Source organism: Symphodus melops (genome assembly GCF_947650265.1).
Source record: "Symphodus melops genome assembly, chromosome: 3".
Taxonomy (NCBI): domain Eukaryota; kingdom Metazoa; phylum Chordata; class Actinopteri; order Labriformes; family Labridae; genus Symphodus; species Symphodus melops.
This window is the reverse complement of record NC_136693.1, coordinates 18,895,321-18,921,497: the sequence shown is the minus strand read 5'-3', so window position 1 is coordinate 18,921,497 and position 26,177 is coordinate 18,895,321. Positions and strand designations below refer to the sequence as shown.

At 38.8% G+C, this 26,177-nt stretch overlaps 1 protein-coding gene across 1 annotated transcript in view; it reads left to right on the top strand.

Moving 5' to 3' along the window:
- Positions 1 to 26,177, top strand: part of spon1a (spondin 1a) — an 84,798-nt gene that overhangs the window by 24,709 nt on the left and 33,912 nt on the right. Inside the window, exon 6 of the mRNA XM_079339352.1 lies at positions 3,441 to 3,589. Within this exon, the coding sequence (XP_079195478.1) occupies positions 3,441 to 3,589 (149 nt within the window). The remainder of the gene's footprint in view (positions 1 to 3,440; positions 3,590 to 26,177) is intronic.

Here is a 26,177-nt window from a genome sequence, read left to right as displayed (position 1 = left end):
GTGTGGTAAGAGTGGACAACCTTTGCCACAAATAGCCTTTGAATATGGTAACTAATAAAATGATACCATAAGTCTGGTTTGGCAGATGTTAGCCCTTTATTATGTCAGCTTGTGCTCTCTGTCCCTCTGCTTCACAAACACACACACACACACACACACAAAGTCTTATTGCCACACCTGCTTGTATTTTGACGGACATAATAACCATAGGAAAACATTGTTATGTTAAACTGCTGCTGCTGACTATAGGTTACTAGTCTGCATTACCTGCTCAACAATTTTGCTGCACTTTTCACTGTTAAAGCGAAACATGTTGTCTGTTAAATATTCCTGTTTAGTATTGGGGTTGTTCTAAATTCCAGCAGTACACCACTGATACCTATTAGGGTTTGTAGAAAGGGCTATATTCTTTGGAAAGCTCTTAAATTGACATAGATCAAACAGAGCATTGAAACATACAAGCAAATCAGCATATCATGTCACTGCCAGAGGTAGGAAACTGCCACAGATCTGAACTTGGGCTCTTATCCCTGCCAAACTGCATTATAAAGTGGAAGACTAAGTCTAGGTTGTGCCCACCTCAGGCCAAAACAGCCAATGATGGATATAAATCAGCAAACAGCAGCCATAATGCTAAAGCCACTTGAGCTTGGGACTCAGTCCTGCCTGTAATGGGGGAGACATTTCTGAAGGCTAATGGTTTTTAATGTCATGAAGGGCCTAAGCAAACTATTCAACCATATGTTTAAGATAATATTAAGATAAGGTTAAATTGGGTAAAGCTACCTATCTCTGCAGTCTATACTTTATCTTCTATTAGGGCGTCTGTGGCTCAGTTGCTAGCGTCAGTCAGTCTGAATTTCTAAAAAGCACTTTGAGTTGTCAGAAAGCTAGAAAAGCGCTATACAAGCTCAAGTCCATTTACCATAAAGTTATAACCATAGTTACACGAAGAATCATTGTGTCAGGGTTTTTTCATACAAAATGGCACTAACCATTTTTTGTATCATGTAGTCAGTGAACATCCCAAACTCCTGATAATTCAAATTCTAATTTGATGAGACATCCGCGATTTGTAGACATCTGAAATCAATGTCATTGAACACAGGTTTTGGCCACACTTACTTGTTGAGCTCTTCCACTTAACAAGCTGGATAGATGGATTGGTAGATGGATGCAATAGCAATAAGTAAGGCCTTTTACCTGCTTTTTGTAAAACAGAACAATGAGTATGGTCTTTTTACCTGCTACTATGTAAAGCGACTTGAGATAGCCCTTGTTATTGAACTGGCGCTATAAAAATGAAGATTGATTGATGAATGAATCATGGATGGAAGGAAGGAAGGAAGGATGAATGGTGGGATGGAAGGATCTGTCTGAGCACAATTTAATTGCAAGATAGTTTTGGAAAGGTTTTTTTTTTAACTTTTCAATGTCAGTGAAAATAAATAATAAAGTTGTATATCTTTGAAGAGCCTCTGCTACAAAGTATGTGCATAGTACCTGTACAGTAAGAACTGCAGATTGCAGTGGTCACTAACAAGCCACATATCTCGGTAAATTAACCAGCCAATTTGGCATTCTAGGAATAATGATGGCATTCCCTGTATGATGATGGTTCCTAGACTATGCCTCAAAGTACGTATATACAAATCTAAAAATATGTATTATAAATAACCTGTGGACAGACTTACACTTGGAAACCAGCAGAAGGCAGAAAGGGTGACTTACAGAACTGCAGGGTAAGAGCACAGAGGGTAGGGAACTAAGATATGAGGCAGACCTACTATCAATTTTGGTGAACCCACCTTGTCTTAATGTGTGGGAAAGTTGTTATTGTAAATGATTGAAAGACTATGTTGGGGCTGTAAAATCATTGCACACTCAGGGTGATGTAGCTTGATGTGAATCCAGTCAAGCTGCATAATGACATACTAGGAATGGGAAGCATATGACAGCAGGGGAGATAATGAGAGACCATGAGAGAATCATTTTCAGTGCTGGTGATTTAGATATGACAGACCCTGGTGAGATAGATTGAATTGCCAAAAATGGCTTGCAAACATTAAGAAGTCTATTAGTACCTAATAAACTGCTGTACTCTGCACTTTACTATGCTGTACATAACAAAATAGAACTTACATTTCTTGTAAATGAACTGCCTCAAGTTTCTTTGTAAAAGGCAAATGTTAGCTTTATAGCCTGTGCTGTAACTTCTGATGGATCATTTTGAAGACTAAAACTGGTGCATTCTCATAGTGCGGAGTAGTACAGAGCTCCACATTCCCCTTTTTCCCCTTAAATGGAGGATCAATGTGAAAAAAGTACACTGGTGAATGTTTGCATCAGTAGACAATATATTGGGATTTAACCAAGGCACTTTATGTCAGTAAATATCTTGCACCAAAGAATCCTGTTGTTCTGTCAAAGGCAGAGCTCTCCTTTCACACCCGGACTCTCCTTTCCCACATGCTATCCCCTACTCTCTTTCCCAGGGTTCCTTCTCTTTCCCCTGTCCTATCAGATAAAGGCAAAAAGCCCCAAAAATACATAATCATGAAAGGGGTCAGATTGCGGTCAGGAATGCCTGAAATGGGAGTTTTGTCAATCTCACAAGAGCTAAAATGATGTTACTCTCTGCAATTTGGTCAAGTTAGAGGGATTACTGACAGTGTTTTGGGCTGTTTTGGCCAAATAAATGGGTAATATCCAGTTTTTTATTTTGTTGTTGTTCTCTGCTGTGATGCTGTTTGGTGTTGATGATGAATTAGAAGAGCTACGAGTTATTTAATGAAATTGTGGCTTTTCGTGCAGGGACATGAGAAGTAAGGGCACTGAGGCTGCTGCTGCAACTCTAAAGTTAGGCACCATAACAACCATCAGCAACATTGAATCTCACTAAGAGGTGGCCTTTGACAACAGGCTGATACTGTCTAAACAGCTCCAATTTTTGATGAGTTCAGATTTATTTCACCTTTATTGTTCATGCTAAACTATAAACTGTTTATTGGACAAGTCTGATGTGCAAAACAGTGTAATTATCCCAAAGAGTTAAATAATTAATATATGAATTTGCACAGTACATAGTATAATGTTGTCTTGTAGGATGACTTCTTGAAACTAAAAACAGGCAGCAGGTCACTCAGAGAGAGAGCGAGGGAGATGCAATGATTCTTCTACGCTTCTCTACAGTTGATCTTGAGCGATTATTGAGATTGCTCTGGTGTGACCAAGGCACTATGCATTGTTTATACTTTCCATAACTTTTTGGTCTTCATATGTACTTTACAAATGAACCACTGGTCAGCAGACTAATTCACCACTCAATCCACACATCATAATAGAAATCTCTAGAGCTGTGTCTCTCTGCTAACTCAATTATTCCAGAACAGGTTTTTGTCCAACAAAGTATTTCTAATGTATTTGTTTTATTTCACCAGGTCGTGCCAATCACTGGTCAGCCATTATTGGTGCCTCCCACTCAAAGAGCTATGTGCTATGGGAATATGGTGGCCTTGCCAGTGATGGAGTAAAACAGGTGGCTGAGCTGGGTTCCCCGGTCAAAATGGAGGAGGAGATCAGACAAAAGGTAAGATTCTTCTCCACAAGGAGTTGGCTGATGTGTTGTTTGTGTTGTACATAAAGTACAATGGAATATAATCAAAAGGTCCTCCTGAGGCCTCCAGAGGATTTTCCACGGTACAGGCACACCTTAGATCAGTATAATATGACAGTGTTCAGTGATGTTTTGACATATTCTTCAATACTGCACAACATTCATCCTATTATGGTCCCATTGAGATTGGAAAAGATGATAAAGCAGTGTGTACTATTGGCTTAGGGAGCTATAAGTTTCTACCTTGGAAAGATCCATAGCAAAGGACATCAACCCTATCGTCCAAAAGTGGTCACTTCTTAAAATAAATAAAAAAAATAGTCCAGAATTCAGGTCTTTACATGTTGAGCCCACGAATCAATGGGTAACATCACTATGGCTACATCCATTTGCTTATAATATGGATGGCACTTGTATGCCTAAGTGGATTTTTTTTTGTTTGTTTCTTTTTCTACTTTTACTCCCTATCTCCAACTTGCTTTTGCTATTATTTGTCATTTACATATACTTCCTTTTAAACTAATTCTCCCTCCCCTCTTGGTCTATCGTCTCTCAATTATTTCCACAAATAGCACAATACATCTTTTCCAGTTCTGTCTTCTCCATAGCTCTCTCTCTCTCTGTCTCTCTTATCCATGCTGGCAGAGCAGATGGTCCTGCAGAGTGCTTATTGTTGGCTAATATTGAAGACCTGGAGTCACAGCAGATAATGAGACCATAGTGTGAGCAATGGGGTCTCTGTGTCATTGCCGCCTTCCCACTGCTACTAGAGCACACTCTTTTTTCGTATTACTCTCACATCTCTGCCTAGATTATTAGATGAGCTTTTATTTTGAAACTGCCCTACATTAAATTGACCCTAAAGTGAGTGTGCTGTAAACATCAATTTAAAAATTAACTCATAATTGAATGTTGTGTGTGAGAATTACACTTTAAATTACTTTTGACAAACTCGGTATAATAATTTCATTTCCCCCGTAATTGATCTTGTCTACTTCCCATGTGCTCAGTTTTGTGAAACAATTAGCATGTTTCCATGTGTAGGCTGAGAATGATTTAGTGGGCCAGGTGTCTTTGCTATTATTGTAAGCAGATACAGAGAAATCATTGCCCTGGTGGAAATGAGACACTTTTTCCAAGAAGACTGATTTCATAATCACCAGGTTTGGCATGGCTTATGGTGTAGTTGTGGTAGTTGTGAATAACCACTCAATAGAGATTTAGAATAGGCTGACACATGAACAGGGTGATGATCAATATAGACCCTGATTAGTCTGATACGAGAGCGCTGCATGAGATTATTTATTGCCTGAAAAATGCAGATGAATAATCAGCCGTGTCAATTTTTCACATGGCTTAAGTCGTGCCATGAATGCACATGTATTTGTCAATTTGTGTTTTGTACATGAACAATTAGTATAATGGCACTGAGCCTTATGCAATGTGGTTTCTTTGAGGTTGCGTTTCACAGCTGCTGTGAAACCTGGTGGCTATAAAGATCTTTTGTAGGCTAAGACAGCAACTGCTCTTTTTTTTACAACAAACGGACAACACACAGAATCTGTCAATGCCCTTGAGGTAAGTACTGTAGGGCTGCGTGCAGGAGATTTCTTTCAGGCCATGCAGAGTGTCTTTGGTAAACGCTGACACAAACAGAAAACTGATTCTCTTGTGTTTCAGGCGGGCCATCGGGGGGAGCAACTCACGATAAATGCTATATTGATATTCATATCCAGACCCTAATCCAGCTGATGGGGTGCAGCGATAAGAGTGTTCGTACAAAGTTTGGAGAGACAAGCAGCTATATAGCCCATACAAACATCTGCACACACACACACGTACCGTATTCACACCTACTGCATCCTGCTTATGTCAATTGAGTGGTTGATGGCTTTATTTAGTTTTTCACTCTTTCGAAGCACAGACAAGGGTTTGCTGTCTATTACTTTTCATCTGATGTATGTGAAATGTTACATGTGCATGTCCTTGGGGAAAATACATTGAATTGCAGCTTAAAGGAACAGAGAGGAGGGGTTGTTGTTTGCCTTTTAATGTTGTCCCCTTCAAATTATTATTAGATATAAAAAAAGAATTAGAATGTTACTCACTTAATTTCCTGACGCTATCCTGTCCTTACAAAAACAAGCCTGCTGTTTGGTAAGCTATTTAACGTATTCTTCCTTGAGACTGGCTGATAATAAAAATGTGATTCCATGTCAGAGCATCCTCAAACACAGCCTTCACCCACACAGTCTCAGCACCTCTACACAGCACAGATGTAAGCATGGCACCTTACCACTCCACGTATTGAAACAGTCCAAGAATATAAGTGTGAGCATTGGTGTCATTGGTTATATATTCTATATATATATTTAAATCAACAACATAAACTGCAGCACAGGGTGCATCAAATGGTGTTTGCATTGGATTTGTCACCAAAGATGCAGATCTGACATTGCTGTTTTCTGTGTAACCCTCTGTCAGGGAGTGCATTGTTTAAAAAAGATGTTAAGTCTTGAGGTTCAAGACATAGTAGAGTTTAAGAGTGTAATCAGGGATCCTTTTTTTAATTAATAGTTTTGCTTGACTGTAAACAGATGTGCATTACTGTTTCATTTACCAAGTACAATTGCTCTTATCAGGGCGTGATCATAATTCCCCTTCCCCATTCCCCTGCTGGCTGGCATGGCGACACTGCTCAAACTACTCCAGGACTAACCATGCCTAAGCACGTTACCTTTTGCACATAGCGTTATCATAAAGCATGCTTAGTTTACAAATAGGCGGAAATTGAAAATGGGACACATGGTCCGTGTTTTTACATCGGAGAACAACAAGGAGAAAATGAGCTACTTTGTGTCTTATTTTGAGTAATGTTAGTTAGATACAGCAATAAAACTCTGGATTTCTCTATAATGAAAGCTGTCAGCGTTATATACCCGCATGCTCGTGCATTAACTTTACCGTGCCGAAGCACGCCTGTCAAAAGTGTGCCAGAGCCAATGAAGTATACTGTGTTGAGCACGGGACGGAGCTGCACTGGTCAAACCAACTGGACTTTAAGGTTGATGTGTTCTTAGGAACGGTGTGGAGTGCCAGTGTGATTGTGCCCTCAGAGAGCTTGGTAAAACTGATGCAGCCTGGGTCCATTCTTGTTGTCCCTCCTTTCATGTCTATGGTGATTTTTATATGCATTGAGTCATTACAGAAGCTCAGTGTGTCACGAATGAGAAGTTTAATAAGACTCTCTCCATGGACCAGCTACTAAAAGCCAAGGCCTCAGAAGGATTATGACATCTCCCATTTCCTCCTGCAGCACAGGAGGTTTTTCACTATTGCACAGTATGGATACTTTCTAAACCCTCTATTATACTAAGCATGCAAAAGAGCAGAGACAACACAAGTCAGGCTGAAGGCAAAAAAGACACATTACAGGTAAATTGCAGGAAATACAGATTTCATATGACGCTGCAGTTTTAGAAAGAATACATGACAAACTGTAAAGAAAGGGAGTCCTGTGGCACTACTAGCTTAATTTTTCGAATTGTTATGTTTACCAAGTCTGTTTTTTCATCCCAATTATCTTTGCAGGTTGCAGAAAGCTCTTGAAGGATGTGCAAAGAATTTAGTTTGCACGAACAACAGGTTTGAATAGTTAATCCTTCTCCCTCTGCTCCTCTCCCTGTGCACCCTGCAAGGATTCATATGATAATTTTGTAGTTCAGTTGTCGGGAGAACAGTGAGGTCTGCCATCTGTAAGTGGGAGGTCTGCAGTCAGGAGCGTGGGTAGAAAATAATAGATTTGCAGGTTCCTTTGGGTCTTATGACTCTCACTCTCACAATGAGCAGGTGTGCATGTGTTTGTCTTACACGGCCACTTTCACCACACAGAAAGCTGTCTCATTTGGTCTTTTGTGAATACCTCTTCTATTAAAGTTGACAAGGCATAAATGTTTACAGCGTTTATTTTATTTAAAGAAAATGTTTAATAATTCAGTCAAACCACAGTGTATTGTTTTAATTCCGGGATCACTTGACAAAGCTTTTTTTCTAATCAACTATGCTGTCAGTGGCCATTACTTTCAAGTTTTCTCCAAGACAGCATGTTATTTACTTTGTGAATATTTGCTCTTTGTGATTTTGCATCATGGATTCACCCTATGCAGTTTAAATAAGCTAACTTCCTGTTAAAAAACACTTTTCACATTTTGATAATGAGCGATTGTAATGCATATATCGTCTTTAGGACCTTTATGAGGCTGACAGATTAGAGAAGACTGAAAGTTATTTTCTTGCATCATTATGTTTTATGATGTCTTCCTGAGTTCAAACCCTTGATTAAACAAAGAGATGGAACTATCTTCACCTTGAAGTCCTTCAGGTCTTTCAACAACCACATTTGGTTCATTCTTTTCTCAAGCTAATCATCTTATGCATGTGCGTAAAGTCTGAACATCTTGTGGTCCACAAAGTATGCAACCATGTATGATACATCAATGAAATTCACCCCCTTTTATCTTCGATGAAAGGGCGTAGTTCCTAATTACGCATGCAAAAATATTCCTTTTACACTGTAATGTTCTCTGTGATTATAAATGTTTGTGTTTGAGACAATATACTTATACGAAACAACGTGGAGACACATCTTCGACCCACCCTGCCCCTCACGATTGACTGCAGTGTATAACTGCCTTATAAACTTTTAATTTGTTTCATTATTATACATCATACAATTTATAAGATCGTATGCTCACCGACAAATGAGAACAAATGGCTCTCTGAGAGGGGTCAAGTTGTGAAGAGGCTGTGAGTTTTAATGTTGTTCAGATTCACTGCATTTTAGATTTTTCCCCTCCAGTGCCCCTGAGCTAAATCTTTCCTCAGCCGTGTTACATTATAATAAAGCATGGCAAGGGTTCTGAATTGACCTACCCATTAGACCCTATTAAAAGATGCCATGCACTGCATCCTTGCCATGGGAGTAATGATCTTTTAATTCAGAGTGGATAAAGTGATTTAAAGCACAAAACGTAATGCTGTTGTTCATAACATTAAACATTAAAAGATATACCTCAACGTTGTATGTGGAAGTTAAATATGCTGGAGTTTATTCTTGAACAAGTAAACTTGTTTAAATTCAAATGATATCATTCCAAACAAAGGGACTAAATGTTTTCCTTGCTCTGCATTGAGACTAAAAGGAAATCACTTTACGCTTCTCAAGGTTCAAGGTTCAAGGTTTACTTTATTGTCAATTCCAAAATATGTCAGACATACAGTGAAATCGAAACTACGTTTCCCCCCTCCCCACGGTGCAATGTAGATGAAAAAGGCACGGTAAGAAAATAAATAAAACGAGGTAAAATAAGATAAATAATATTTACATTAATAAACCTAAATGTGCAAAATGTACAAAGTTAAATAAAATTGAATCTAAAACAAGATTAGAAAAAAAGTGAAACTTGAGCATGCGTGCAATGTGCAATAAATGTCCAGAGTTCTGTTTCAACGTTCAAACAGGAGGAGGTTCTAACGTACAGTGTTCATGGGGGCAGAGGGGAGGGAAGGGAAGGAAGAGAGGGAAGAGAGGGGAGAGAGTTCAGCTGACAGCTTGGTGGAAGAAGCTGTTCCCCAGTCTGGTAGGGCCGGCCCGCAGGCTGCGGTACCGTCTCCCCGATGGCAGGAGGTCACCATGGGAGCAAGCCCTGCTGACCAGCTCCTTTTTCCTATCACTTTCACCTTTAACCACTCCGTGGGAGAAACTCACATTTCCTTTCTTTTGAGTGAAGCGATGCTTTTCAGCTCTTTCTTCTTCAAATTTCTGTCTTAACATTTTCGGAACTATGAATTTCTTAACTCCAGTTAACTGTGATGGCCATCAGGTTAGTCTAGAGTTGGAAATTGAAATATCAAAAGACTTAATGTTTTTTTGGTTTGATCCACTTGGAGCTGCTAAGACGAGGACACAAACAAACTTCGGCAGCCACCGCCGTCCATCAACACGTCAACGCTCCGGACCTCGCTTTTACCTAGCTGGCTACGGTAGCTGTCTGGTGAGCAGACAATAGTGGTTGACCCAAAAGAGATTTGGCAGTCCCTAAAGCTAGACCACTTGGAGAAGTTTGAGCAGACAAGAAAAGAGATCTTCTTTCTGTGTGGGTGTTGAAATAGATTGGTCGTGTCAAACTCAGAACCTGAGTCTAAATTTCTAATCCCAAAATTCGTTAATTGCCTTTTTCTTCTTTAAACGTTTTCTGCCATTTCAAACCTTGTTACTACATCATGTAACGGCACCATTGTAGTAAAGATAGAATATAAATATAATGTTCCAATATAATTTTGTTTACATAAGAACCATATCCTCTACATATATCTGCTTCATTTATATACATTATTGTTCTCCAATAATATATTAAATTTGCACATACATATCAGAGCTTCTTGTCCATGTGATTAATGACAGAAAAGTTACTTTAAAAGTTCAACTGATTGATTGAGTAATAGATTATTACAGTTACTGTTTATTTTTCACCATTAAAACAATGGAGGTGGTTCCCCTTTTTCTATTCTAATGTAAAAATTATGATATATAAATATCTTTACAAATTAACATGCTACAACAATTAACCCCAAGTTACTATTGCTGCTTCATAGGTGGTGTGTGAATGTGTATTGTAAAGGCTGCTGTGGAGTCACACTTGCTGGCCCACTGTTTTCTGAGGGACTATTTATATTATTACCATTTATATTATTTACAATACGGTCCACACCAACACTTGTTTGGGAAGTTAGGTGATTTATTTTCAAGAAATGTTAACATAATAATTCACTCATAATCTATTGGATCTTTATTGATTTTCTGTGTCTGTGATTGCCTTAATGCTTTTTTGTGAGCTAAAATTTGTCACAGCCTCATGTGTCTTTCTGTCCTAGTGCTCATGCATGGGGTCAGGTTAACCACAGTAGGATAGCTATTAGCTTTACAGGTTCTTCAGTGAAGTCTTGACCCCACCTTTGTATCCCACGTTGCCAAGCCATGTGCACAGTGCCAAACCTCAGTGGGCGTAAGAACCTGGAGAAATTCCCCTGCTGTCTTCTCTGCTCTTCACCACTCTCCTTCTTTTTTTTTTTTTTTTAGGGTAGCTTCTTGGCTGGCCTCTTTTCTTTTTTTTTTTTTTAACAACATATCAACGTGGGAATAATTCTTTAATTTCTATTGCCCTGTCAACTGTGCTTTATAAGCCCCACAGAGATATTTGTGTTCAGAAAAACAAAGCACTCAACAAAACGTAATGCTTGCCTTGGTTCCCAGGACTGATTGCCGAAATCAGGAAATACTGCCAGAGGCAGGCATATTTTGAAACGTCATGTGAGTTGGCCAATATGAGATTTGTTAAGCGTGCGTGTGTGGGTGTGTGCACATGTGCGTAGTTTGGTCACAAGAGTAGGAAACTCAGAAAAATGTGTCCACACTAAGAGGATCCCATTTTATAATTGTCCCCATGCAGGTTTTTCAAATAGCAAATGGCTATGTTTGTGATAAATATGTATGATTGGTCGGCACATTCATGCAGGTTAGATTGTATGCATGTTTTTTTGTGTGTGTGTGCGTGTGTGTTTGTGTGTAAGGTTGTGAGTGTGTTTGTGTGCAACCCTGTTGACTTAACCACTCTGTAGTGCGGCTAGCTCAGGGCTCAGGGTTACATACACAGTCACAGGGATGAAAACTGGATTAATATGGAATCTCAGATATCCTAGCTGGAGGCAGATTTGATATAGTCATCCCAGCGTCCAGAGAATGAACAAAATATGAGAGGGGTAGCAAAGCAGTCAAAGTACAGAAAAACACACATTGCTCCTAGCCTTGTTGTTTCTGCATCAAATCATCAAGGGTTGGAAATTTGCCTCGTTTATCTTATTTCCCACAACTTCTTCTCTGATTAATTTGTCTATAAGTTCCTGTGAGTGTGAGATGACACAGTGTATATAAATGAAAATGATAATTTATGCTAAACAGTGGAATGTTTTTGAGTTAGTGTTGGATCTTTAATCTCAGAGGGAAATCTTTTCTCCCTTTTGTTTGGGAATAATGAAGCCTGTGTCTACATTTCTAGTACTTTGTGTGTGAATGTTTTTGAGTTTTGAGAAGTTAACTAGATATATCAAACCATATTTTTTATGGTTGACTGACACTTTGATAATCCTAGGTCTGGAATGAAAAGGGGATAGAGTGTTTGTGTGGATATCCAAAAATACAAGGTGTTAGCATGTTCAAAGTGCCTGCTCAACTGCTAATATATTTTTTTGAGTTGATAGCACACTTCACTTTTATCCCATCAATGCATCACATTGATTTACTCCACACTTAAGCAACATAAAGCTGTACTGAAAAAAAGTTGTGTACAGGGGCAAATCAAGGTCAAAGTGAAAATCCAAAATTCACATAGAACGGAAATGCTGATTATCCTGAATGACATTCTGGGATTTGGATTCAGAGACATCTTTCATTTTTTCAATAAAAATATCTCCATAAGATCAAGGCCAGCTAAAGACGATAAACTTCATGATAAAACTATGTGATCTTTTATTCATAAGGTGGCCTTGACGGATCTGTTTTTTTTAGCCATGACTACCTGCTCTGAAGCCCCCCCCCCCTTCACAGCAATCTGCATATAATTTGGTGGGTTTTAGACCTGCAGTGTGATTTCCTAAGCATGGGTCAAACAGATAAAGAAGACTAGGCATGATTGACAGCTAAGTACACAGAAGAGCATTTCATCATGGCCACACACAAATTAAACAAGACAGTTGAAACAAGTTTCATACAGTTTCTGCAGTCTTAGTGTTCGGCTGTGTGCTGTAGTCTGGTGTATAATAAATACTTAATCAACAAAACGTTTTATTTATTTTGTTACCTTTTCTTTTCCGTCACATTTTTAAGCCTACAATAGCTTTTTCATAGGCTTTGGAAAGACCACACAGATTTATTATTAAGAAACTAATTGTCTACTGCTACAGCTTTAGCTAATTTCAGGTTGTGGTTTATTCCATTACTTTTAGTGCAACATCTTTCATTTCCAACCTAGCATTATTCTGCTTGGAATGCATTAAAAAGCTCATTACTCTGTGTATTTGTGTGTCTGTGTTTGTATTTGTGTGTGTGTAAATTGAAGCACTCGGCAAACAAACAGCAATAATAGTTACTCTGTGGATATCATTCCTCTGTGCCTGCAGAGAGACATAACAAAAACAACAAATGTGTGTTATTGGCTCAGGCTAGTTTGATATCAGATTATGGGTTTTAGGAGGAGTGAAACTGGCCAACTCTTGTAGAGGGGTATTGAAAAGGAAGTTTGACAGCAGCATCAGAGCCATGTTAGTCCTGAGTATTGTGTGTCCTCATAAATGCTTAAACGCTAGTCAATGAAGAGAGTGTCGGTTGGCCAAGATTAGTTGTGTGATTTCAGGAAAAAAAAAAAAAAAACTCAAAAAGCATCAAGTTCCTGCAGCTTGTCTGTTATCTGTGCTCTTCTGTGGTTTTATTCACTAAGCATTCCAGAAAGGTGGACTTGTGGGCCACATATTCATGTTCATGTGATGATAGGTTATCCTCCCCAGTGTGTAAGTCTTGAGTTAAAGTTTTTTTTAGCTTTTTAGATACAACTCTTTGCATAGCAGAGTATGGGTTCCCTGCCTTGAAAATAAAGCATCTTTTTTGTTTGTTGCCTTGCTTTGTTGGTTGTTGGTTTGTTAAAACATTCGTTCTCAGACCTGGAACATAAATCATTTTCAGATCTATATTCATATTTTTGAATTAATTTCATACATCCAATGGGCTATTGGCTGAATTGACAACAAACAACTCAGAAAGAAGCAGACTCAGAGTCCTTGTTTAGAAGCTGCTTACAACTTCTTGCATTCAAAAGGTAATGGGAATAGTCTTTTTGTCACTTAAACGCAATCCTTTATACAGGACACTGTGTGTACATTATGTCTTTTTTTGTTGCTGACTAAAAATGTGTTTAAGGATGTAAGTCCACTATCTTTAATGGATTCCACTTAATATTCCTTCTTCAGTGCAAGATAAGGTTTATGGTGTTTCAAACATCAGAAATGCAAGAAAAGTTCCTGTATCTTTTATCTGTTAGGGAAGACAGACACAAATTATATATTCTGACAGGAGTCATGTGACAGTCTCTGAAGTCTTGCAAAGTATCTATGCAAAGTCTTTTTTTGCCTTTAGCATGTTTTGTTTTTGTTTTGTATTTACCCCTCAGAGGTAATGCAGAGTTAATGTCTCTTGTGAGTTTCGGACTGAATTAATGCATTCTAATGCATAGCTGCATGTGATATACTGCTTTAATAAAGTTGATCATGATGTCATGATGCTGTACAGTATAATAAACCCACTGGTATGGCTTTTATTTAAAAGTTTAGGGCTCAATTGCTGTATCTGTTTTCTTACCAGTGGTGGGAAGTATAAAATGCCCACACACTCTGCAGTGCAGCATATCTCTTAATGGCCACTGACCTCCTTACAGAGAAAGGATCCTGGAAGCAAGAATGCAAGTTAGTAAAAAAGAACAAAAGCTTCGAAAGCGACTGACAAACTGAACTGGGTCATCAAAGGCAGTTACCTCAATTCATCTCTAATAATATCCCCTCGCCCTGGGCCCAGGTCTGCTGCAGCTGCCTGTATGATGGCTTGGGCTGCTTGATGAATGAGAGTGCCAGTATGCACTATAGGCTTCCAGACTGCGCTGCGAGGCTCAGAGATTGCCACTGAGGACAACCATAGTCCGCAAAGCCCTTAAGAGGAGAAGTCAGTGCTTACAAAATCATCTACCTTAAGCATGGGCGATTCTCCTAGCTGTCACTGTGTTCCCTCCCTCGCCTGTGGGATTCTCTCCTGTCCTGTTCTGAGCATGATTGGTGTGACGGAAGTGGCTTCACCTATGCAGTATCTGAGCTGCAGCTGATTCTGCAGGGCAGGATATGGGAATGTCAGTGGAGATTTAATTAACACCTGAAGGCTGTGTAAGCCTTTACGCTATGCGCCGATAACAGCCAGCCTGCATCCCTTTGGAATTTCTTTTTTAATGTCTATTAATAGATGGAGTACGTGCAGGGAGAGACAGATCAGAGATTCCTGAGTAGAACTTTGATTAGAACATCAGAGGAGCTGCTACTTCACCGAGGGAAAAGGCTCCTTTAGTCAGAGGACTGAGGCTTTGGCTCACACAACTCTTAATTTTGGATAATTGCAGCATACTTGGGAATATTTGACCAGTTTAAATACATTATAGAATAATCGCCCATCTTTAGACAGGACAGGGTCCTTTTAGTCACTAGCAAATTGTGCAAAAATAGAAAAAAAAAAAAAACATCAGTGTATATTGAATATTAAGGTTTCTTTTTATTTGTGTCAACACTTATTCAGTATCTCAAATTGCACTTAAAGACTGTCATTAAGTAACCAAAAAAAACAGCTTCTTAGTTAAAATTTGATGCATTCCCAATGATATATAAAATTAAATGTTCTCAGAGTATAAATAACATTTCTGCATAGCTCTGCACTCAGAGGTAATTGGCTTTTCCCATTAATTTTAATGAGGTTAAAAAAATACCAAAGCGCTTGCATGGCAATCAGCTCTAATGATCTATTTAGCATGATTATGATATGGCAGATATTTTAATATTCTAAAAAAGCAGAAACGTCAGCTGTTATGGCTTCACAGGGATGTTTTAGCACTATTGCAATAAGTGTATTGATATTGTATTGGGACCTAATCATCTGTGCTACCTCATTGTTTTAAAGATAAGAGAACTTGAATAAACATTATGATCATCAATACTGTTTCATGGAGTCTCAAACCTCCACAGTCTCTGTTGTGCAGCTGCCCCCCAGGGACAGAGTTGACACTGATTCATTTAAAATATATGCTTAGTTTCAAACATGAAACAGCTGAACACACGCACGCACACACACACACACACACACACACACACACACACACACACACACACACACACACACACACACACGCATACATAAAAGGGATATTTTTGTTATTTACAGTAACAATGTGTTGCATTTTAATTAGGTCTACACAGCAATATCCCTTTAGTTTAACCCTTTATAAATCCTAAACAAAATAAATATCACAAACAAACGAAATATACATTTTGAGCCACCAAAATGTAGTCTCTTTAGTCTCTTTTTAATCTAAAACAAACGTCTTTTACTCAGCCTGACGTGCGTCGCAGGAGAGGATCAGAGGAGAGGAGAATCTGTATATATTCACATTACTAAAACCTTTTTGACAGAAGACCAGTTGTAGTTTATATTCTTAAACAATATTAAAGATTTACTTTGAGTAAAGAAATGTGAAAGTCCTGTTCTTTCTCTGGGTAAGCCAGAACAGATCGCAGACAGAGAGGAATTAGAAAGTCAAACTGTCTGGTGTAGTTGCATTTGTGGCAACATACTAAATATTGAACACTCATGCAAGCTTACTGATGTGCACACGCGTACATGCCTGAGCACCTGAGTGTTTACATGTCACGCAGAGGCTTCTTGATAATGAAGCTCCTCTGACCAAAGTAGCTTCAGTCTCGCCACACCTGCATCTACATGTGACTAATACTGTATATTTATTTTTGTTAGGTGTCATGCTGGTGTGGCGTAAGTGTGCATACACTATAAAGTGTGGCGTAGCTGTAGCGTGTGCAAATGTGTTAACACGTTAACGTGTTAAGGTGCATCATGCACACATGCGGATGCGACTTGTGCATTGTGGCTGTGTGACCATTCTAAGTCTATGGAAAATGTGGGTGTAGTGCACACGCCGACACACACACACACACACACACACACTAACTCAGATTTCATACCATTTCAATCAAAGCTATGTATAGCCCTGATAGGAAATTACAGTGAAAATGAAAAAGATGAAATGTTACTTTGTGAACCAGTGAAATAATGAAAACAATGCTAGACACATTGAAGTCAGAACAATCCTTTCCATTTGTTCAACTGCCCATGCTGCTGGCAGGAAGACATGATTTGACAGCTCTTATTGTTGTCAGCTTTGAAAGCTGGTAGGTGCCTGCTGAGGGCAGGATGGTGTATTCACTGCTGAAGGGTTGACAAAGATCAGCAATGATTTGTCTCACCAGAGATGAAGTGCTGTGTTCTGAAAGTTATGTGGTATTGAGAACAAATGTAGAGCTTTTGCCGGCAATAGTTGGTGTTATGTTTGTTCCTTCTTTTTAGGACTGCCCCAGCATAATATATTGTATGTTTAGGTCTTCAAATCTTTATTGTGTTTGGGGATTTGTATCAACATTCAATGAGAACTGTATAGAAAAATCTGTCATCTGTGGTTTTCCTCAGTGGCTGTAGTGTGAAACAATGAATTGTTTTCCTTAAGTCCTGTTTTCTAATATTTCTGTTTATAAATAGATATTTTGTCTGGTGTTTAGAATCAAGTACTCTTAAATTTAGGGTTTCATCATCCTGAATGGTATATTGTTGTTCTGAATATTTGTTAATTGGTCATCATCAGCAATTATTCAGCAGAAACTTAGTGGATTAACTTCACTGTCGTGTTGTGGTTCTGGCAATAAACAATGTCATCATCAACTGCTGATAGCTGTAGCTAAAAAATATTGATAACAATGAAAACAATGTGTCTTTTTAGCACCCTTTGCCTGTTTCTTTTTGTTCTGCTCAGGTAAATTTTACACTTTGTTACTTCTATGTGCTTTTACAGTTTAGGCCTGTAATGCACCCCTACGCCTTGGTACACATTGCAGGTGTTGTTCCTATTTTTCACTCGATTGCAGTGTTGTCTTCACAGCCAGCATACATTGTCTAAACAGCAATTGAACTTCTGTCCCTGTTAAGGGCAAGATGTCTTAAAATGAGGTGCGGTAATGGTGCACTGCTGGTTTGTCCTATCTTTAGGACACAGAAGGAGATTGTGCCTTAGACCTCCAAGACTTGGTCCTAAGTCTAAAGTCCATGGCCCAGTATTCGACTCCAGTTTGAGGCAAGCTCTCCACTACAATGCACACTCATTCCTTAAATGTGTTCTGTTGAACACACAAACACATGCAGAAGCACAAACTCTCAGGTTTAATGTAAAAATGATGTATTATGATCTTCAAAGTACAATTAGGAGCATAGCATACTCAAGGGTTCTATCAGTACATAAATAAGTAAATGTTTCCAGTATTAAATGTACAGCACATCATAAGACGGACTTGATGCATTCAGCACTAATTGTTCCATCTGTTCTGGGATTCATTTAAATTATGCTTAGCATCAATATATTGAATACAGTTTCCCATAGTGTTCTGTATGTTAAGGGCACATTGGAAAGACAACAATTAAATAGGAGCACCTGGCTTGTAGAGACAGTAAAGGCTGACACTCTGATTGGTTTGATTTATATGTGCTCAAAACAACCCTATGTATAATCGAGGGTCTTAATCCAAACCTTTTGTATTGAGCACCACATTTTACTCTGAGGAGAGTTTGTTTGTAGAGTTATGAACATATACCACAAAATCTGCACGTTTCACCAACTTTCACATGTATACCAAAATTCCATAGTACTCCTTTAAATCTGTCAGTGTACTTTCTTTCAGCCAAATGTGCATTCATGGCGTCTCCACCATATCTGAGGGGGTTGCGTCCTCCTCACCTTTTATAAAAAGCAGTAGTAGCAAATCTGTTCACTTTATCAGTAAGATAATACCCACATACAAGCAAACCACTCTGCATTTTCCTGGCTCCAACGTCAGCGACACAGATGTCCAGCTTTTGCTGAAAATGCATGGTGGGCAAACAATGTCGGCTATAAAGACTGGTTGAATTAACCTGTTTCAGTGTATGTTTTAATACTTCAAATTTCTTTTGTTTGTTCTTTTTATGCAGCTGCTTGTTGCCAATGTGATTGTGCTCTCTCTTGGTTTTGTTTGTGTCGCAATTTCCACACAATTGACTCACGTGTTTTGATAAAGGATGCCGTGAAACTTTTTAAAGCATGGATCCCCCAAGGCTCAGTTAGGAGAAAAAAAACTGCTCTATTATTCATTCATTTTTCATTTTTAAACATTTGTTGTTGTTGTTGTTTTTTGCCTTTATTACTCTCCCTGTAAGTCTGAATTTCTCTCTCCCTCTTAGGCAAGTGTAATAGTCGATTAAACTGTCCTGACCCCTCTTAAAACAAAAACATCCACCAAGAAAACAATATGCCTAATAAGAAAACTTTATGATTGTGTCACAACAAATGACAATTAATCACAATCTGGATGTTTAAATGCTCATATCGTTTGCCATTCATACAAGTGTGTAAACAAAACAAAATAATGTCTTACAAAATTATTTACTGTATCAACTTTACATAAAGGCTACTTGCATAGGCTAAAGGAACTCTGCAGGGCTGAAATGAAACAACTTGCCAGTCGACATGTTAATAAAAGTATTCAATGGTTGACTTCATTTTTGTGTATAAGACACAAACGGGACAAAAAGACTAGATCAGAATCATAAAGTACTGCAGAAACCCCCCAAGAAATGAATAAATGACCAGAATGTGGGAAAAGAAATGCAAGCTGCTTAAAAAATACTGCTTAAACGTATGAGAAATGCACATGCCTTCTGCAATATATTTATTTTCCATAGTAATTATTTTCTTATTTAGTTTCTGATTTTTGAAATCCTAATTTTTTGCTTTCATAATATACAGAAGAAAGAGTAGTCAGTGTGCAGTCTTCCGTGTGTTATGGAAAATTTTACTCCATGTGTACTATATGCATTTCACAAAGGTCTCATATAATCTGTCATATAAAATGTATCTGAAATGTCTTAGAATACTATATGCACAGCCTATAAGGTGTTTTGTTTTCCATCATTTCTCACCCTTTATTCTATTTCTCACCTTTTGTACATATGGGAAGAGTCACCCCGGCTCTTTCTCACTATATTCCATCTCCTTCTCAGCCTTGGGAGATGGGTAAATATTCACGTAGGGTCTTTTTCTCACACAAGGAGATAGATCGTGCCCTGCCAGGTGGGCAGTGGCTCAATATGGTGATGGGGAGTGCCCTGTGTAGTGTGATGGAAATGTAAAAGTATTCATGTTTGCCTTTTCTCTTCTCTCCTCACTGTGGGAGAGAGGGGCCTTCGAACGCTGATTCTGCCTTCGAATAAATGTTCATTGAGACCTGATCGATCTTGGGGTTCTTTTTTTGAATAGATCTTCCCACTCTTTATATTCACTCTTTGGTATTGGAAAAAATTCCACAACACGTGTCTTGCAACAGAACATAATGCAGTGTAGTCAATGATGGTAGACCGTGTCGACTGTAATAAAATACAGTGAAGGAGGGAGAAAAGTAACCAATCTAAAAATGTGCTAGAATGCACCAGAATGTGGGAAATTCCATCTCCTTCATTCACATTTTTTTGAGGGAGAGAGACCACCCACCAAAACATCCCTCCGCACACATTTCAAAAGCTGCAGATGCCCCTGGACTTTAGTTCAATCTTCACTAAGTTGTATATGCATTTAGTCTTTTATTTATTCTTAAAAAAACAATTAACACACATTTTCTGTAAGATGATTATTATTATCAACAGAACAGTAATGCATTATTTATGAGGACTTTGATTTGTTCTTTGTACATGGTCAACACACACATTCTAACTGTGTGGCTGCCTTCTTTCTCATATTCAACCATTACAAATGTCAGTGGAGCAAGCAGGCAATATTACCCCTTATTAACAGTGTTACGCTGTTCACAACCATTTCTTATTCACCATGATGCCAGTATAAATTCACTTTATTGCCTAACAGAGAATTATAAATGCTAAACCAAGCATTGCAAATGACAGTTCACTGTGCTTGTCAGGCCTAGATAGAAATTATTCATGCAATATGAATCTTTTCCCTTGAAGATGAGAGAGTATGTCGTCTGCTCTGCTTGATGTGTCTTTTCTAATGATTACAAGCAGCTGTCTGTTCTGGAAACAACTCCACTGAGCTTTTTTTACCCCCCATAATGGCAGCTGGTTTGTTTGAATGAGGGAATGTTAAAAAACAAGAGAAACTTCAAATGCACTTTTTACATTTAGAGTATATTGAACTTACAGGAGGAAACAAAGTCTGTCCACAGATTGAGGAGGATGGGGCTTCTTTTCAACTATTTAATTAAACAGACGACATCCTCACCAAACAAAAGATTTAGTTAAACAAAAGGCAAAACAAAAACGTACTCAAAATAATAAATCCAAAAAAACGTCCAGAAAGGCACGAGAACAAAAATCCTAAACCAAGTAAATCCAGGGAGCAGACGTTATTGACAACAGGTGCACATGTTGAATAAAGATCACATTTTTTCATGGCCCTGAAATGAAAACATTTACGTTTCACACATGACTCAAAGACAGCTCAGTTTTAAGTGTGGTTACAATTAGAAGTGACACAAGCATCAATTATTCATTCCATGAGGGTCAGTGAGTCATCAGTAGACTTTTATTCAGCCCATAGAGTCACAAGTACTTTCACTTGATGCTGATATCAGACAGGCATGATATTTCTCTTTTCAAGTTTATCATCATTATTGCAATCAGTCAGGCTCTTTTCACAGTATTTCTCTTTTTACGGATGAGTTGAATGGTTGAGCGGCCACAGTAGTTGCTGGCTTCACTACTCAGCTACCAATGGTCATAAGCATGTAGGTGTGAGGTCATAGGTTAATGGATGTTTTATTAAGTTTTTGCTGCACTTTTTCCTTTAATTCTCCAAACTCTCTCAAAGTTCTTTTTATTCTGTTTCTTTTTTGTTCCTAATGCTTAAAGAGGTCATCTTTTATTGCCCCTTATTTTCAGTTTACATTTATTTTCTTGTATTGTGGTCAGTTTTTATTCACCAATTTGGGTTTTTAGGGTGGCGGAAGGTTGAGAGCTCGATCCCTAGTTGAGCAAATTTGTCACTAGAAACTTAATCCTGCATTGCTCCCACTGTTTTTGGTGATGTCAGTGTGTGAATGTCACTTCTGGTGCATGATGCTACTGAGCAACCACTGCTTTTAGTGTGTGAATAGGTATGAATGGGTAGGTGTGACATATAATGTAAAAGTGTTTTGAGTAGTCAGAAGAATAGAAAAGCCGGACAGAAGCTCAAGTCTATTTATCTTCTTTTGTTCTGCAAGAACTTTATGATTCTTGTTGAGTCTTGTTGTCCTGTTTAGTGTATTTTACACAGTAATGAATAATGCTGCTTTAGAGCTTTTATAAACATGTGGATTGGGCCGTTGTTTCTGCACTATTCCAGCCATGCAGAGTTTCAAGTTAAGTATAGTGCTTATATCATGTATGACCATATTTTGTTTATGCATCCTTTTAAGAATGGCATCCTGAATGTGATTAATTGAATTTATTTTCACTGTTTTTTTCAGGGTTGTTCTTGTTTTAAGAGAGCTTATGACAGTGTGATGATTATTGCAATTGTGTTTTCGAGAGAGCGAGAGACAGAGAGAGAATACAATGATGCAACTGTTTTTGCATTTAGGCACAGTAGTAGTTCTGCCATCGGTGGGTTCTCATTCAAAACAACAACAAAAGTTGACATTGAGGCTGGCAGGGAATCATGGGAATGATTCTCTCTGTTATTCCCTTCCTACACCTGATGAAAATGAACTCTGAGTTGACTGTAGTTAAGATGAACAGGCAAAACCAACCTGAGCAAGAGAATATATTTATCGAAGTATCCAAGTATAATTTACTTTACATTTTTATCACAGCAGCACATACAGCAACAGTGTGGCAGCTTTCAGTAGTTATTTTCACTTCCTAATCCAAAACATTAGGTTTTTCCATGGCAACGATAAACATGTCTGTCATGGTGACTCTCTCATGGTGGCCACCACAACAACATATTTCCCATTACAACAAAACTCGGACATCCATCACCCCTTCAGAGACACCTCCACAGAAAGAAAAAGATGCTTTTTTAAGTACATGCGGTGAAATAAGGCTGCACAAACTTTTTTATTGCATAGCTTATCCATAACATTAGCAAATGGACAGCATCCTGGGCCTCCTTCCCTCTCTTCCATGGGGGGCAGAATGCTCCCTTATGTTAAATTCCTCCAGGTTTTTGGGAAGCTGCACGTGGTGCCTTTAGGTCTGCTGTCGCTATGCACCCTCTAAAGGTGGCTTAGCAGCTAGATATGAAGTGGCAAAGGCACAGTACACTCAGGATACACTCAGGCATGGCCATGGGCTCAAGTCTGGATTGTCAAAAGACTGTCAGGACCAATGCCTCCTTCTCAGGTTGGGGACGAGTCTGGCAAAACAGCTCAGGGGCCTGCACAGACCACATTAACATCATAGCTCTGCAGTGTTTTTAGCCATTGCCTTAGAGGGAAGCATGTCCTTATGTGGTTTGACAACATCCCAGCTGTCTCTCACATAAATCATCAGGGGGGCAACGTCCGCCCAGTTGCTATGTGTGGTCTGGGAACTCTTGACTTTGGAAGGCCCCCGCCTAGCCAGTCTGAGGACAATGTACCTACCCAGAGAAAGAAACCAGGTGGCCGATTTTTGGTCTCATGGCAAGCCTTCTCCGGGGAACTGGAGTTTGCATCCAGAGGTGGTGCTCAGCATCTGAGACAAGGGCAACAGTAGACCTTTTTGCTTCAAAAGCAACAACTCAGTTCCCCCTCCCACACAGATGTGAACAGCCCTCTGGGTCAGGTCACCTTGGCTCACAACTGGCCAGGGGGTCCTCTCTATAGCTAGTTTCCACCTAGCGGTTTGCCGTGTTTGTCTTGGTACGGCACACATCGATACACATACAAACATATCGATCCGACCCTAAAAGATGTCCGTTGATTAGTCAAAAGAATCATCACTTCCCGTGTAAAAGCGACAAATACAACCCCGCCGTGTTTAAATACCAAGTCGATTTTTTATTCGTCTGTATTTCTCCTCGCAGCACACAGCCTTCTCTGAAACAACGCTTGATTAAGTTTTGTAATAAAGGGCCACATGCCAGTGACAAAATAGATGAACTGCTGGATGTCTTCCAGAGTTGGTTTTGTTTGTGTCGCGTTTTTCTCCTTTTTGAATATATTAGTAGGTTAGCTGTTAGTGATTAGCTGCTATCATGTGACGCTATTACGTAGCTGACGCGGCTACCCGCATCCGGCTTACACGCTGCCTACTCAATAGGGCACGGTTGGCTGTGGAAATGCAACATCCATCACCTCTACAGAGACACCTCCACAAAAAGAAAATAATTCTTCTTCAAATACATGCGATGAAATAAGGCTGCACAAACACATTTTATATTGCATTCTTCCTGACGACCAGAGGTCAGTAAGGACAGCAAGTCAGCGCTGACCAGTCAGGAAGGATGAAATAGAACAAAAGTTTAGTACGTAACTGTGGTTCTATGAATCCTGGATGATTGCCAGAGCTTCTGACCTGTCGGGTTCATCAGGGGTCACTGGTGGCTTTGTTTGTACTTGACCTGTTATTACATCATTCAGTGCCTAAAGCACCGGCACCATCCAGGATTCATAGAACCCTAGTTATGTAACCTTGGTTTTGACATCACAGTTTTTATATCAGTAGTCATAGAACATTTAAGAAAGCTGTCTGTTACAATATGTTTTGATTTATTCTGATACTCTGGTGGTTTAGAATTTTGCTCAGTAGAAAGAAACAGATTACAATTCAAAATCAATCATCTTCAAACATTTCTAAAGATATTATACTCATGTGTTTTTGATGGGTTTAAAAAAAATGAATTACAACCTGAATTACAGTTGGAAAGCAGACATTCCGATTTATCACTTTGATGCAACGTCGTCTACATGCAAACACAATGTTCTTCGCAAATATGAGATTTACTGAGGTCCTTTTTATTACATTAGATAAATAGATTCAGAAAATAAAATGCTGGTTTGCGTCAGAATATAAAAGATAGAGAGGTTGAATAGTGCATCCATTAACTGCTGTGAACATTCATACTCTGATGGTTGTTGCTGGGGCTAAATTCAAGTGAAATGAAAACAAAAACTTTACCAAATTAAATAAACTCAGAAAGGATTTTATAGACTAGATTACGGCATTTTATGTTATCTATTAACATTGTCTCACCTTTATAACTTGGTTGAGATGAGCCCATCTGTCTGACAGCAGCCATCAGCCTGCTGCAATCCATCGCAATAATTGATGCTGCAAACAGATTGCTTTGTGTTGGTGTACTGGTCAAACAAGCATACACACATGTTCAAACACTGACATGAACAGATGTTTAGATTCACTTACAGTGTGTGGCCATGTTGGCATTTAAAATCTGATTAATGCATGAGCAGGCATGTAATCACAGCAGCCTGTCAATAAAGGCTTGTGCAGCTGCAGCACAGATCAGACATGAATGACATATGGAAATGCACGCACACACAAACATCAACAAGCACGTAGAAGAATTTATCCCCCAGCGATAGATTCTTTTTTTCCCTGACAGCACCTGTGACAGACAAGACAACACGTGTGTCAGTGTTCTCTCACAAGTTGAGTTTATTTTTAGTGGTCTTCGCTCTGAAATCTGCCACCTGAGGGGTTGAATGCCAAGCAGCATTGCATTCACGAGCAATCAGAGCAATGGGTGCTATTTTATAGTGCCATCTGGAAAGATATTTTAAGCAAGCCATACTTTGAACTTTAATTTCATGCATAGTTTTTAAAAAATTACATCAAAGGACCAATCTTTTTTGGCCACCTACACACAGTTTCTATTTGGAAGAACAGTTTATCTTAGTATTGGTAAACTGTGTCCTCGATAGAATGTACTTTTTCATTATTATCATACTAACCCGACCACAGATTCAGAATTAAATTTAGAAGCAGACTATTTTTGATGTGACCAGATTTCAGATGCTCTGAAATGTGTATAAATTAGTCCTTATTTACTCATGACTTTTTTCTTAGCTAAGTATATCCTTGGGAGCAAAAGGTTCCTGGGGTATGGTGAATAAGCCCATTTGTTCTGGTAATGGAATTAAAAGAAGGACTGTGTGGGTTTGCTTATGGATAACCACATACAACTTGGGGCATTATCTAGTTGTAGCAGTATATAAAAACTTTACCCTCTGTCCACCTTTAACTCAGTTCATTGCTGAGTGTGAGGGACTACAACAGGGCTCTTCCATCCTAGCAGGGGAGACGCACAGTCTAGGTTAGGAGGCTGATGCAATGGACTCCCATACATGCTAATAAAAGACAGCAATTCAAGGGCAAAATCGAGAATAGAGAATAGCAAAAAATCATATTCTATAGCGCATAACCTGCAAAACTGGCATAACTTACAACATAGACAACAGCCAAAACAACCTTTTATGTAATACTCAACAGCAGATTCTAAATGAATGAAAATCGGTGCTACTCGAGGGTACATTGAAAGTACTCCGAAAGTGACTTGGCGACTCTCCACCAAACAGATTAGATTCCGTACTTTGCTACTCCATTGTTTGACTC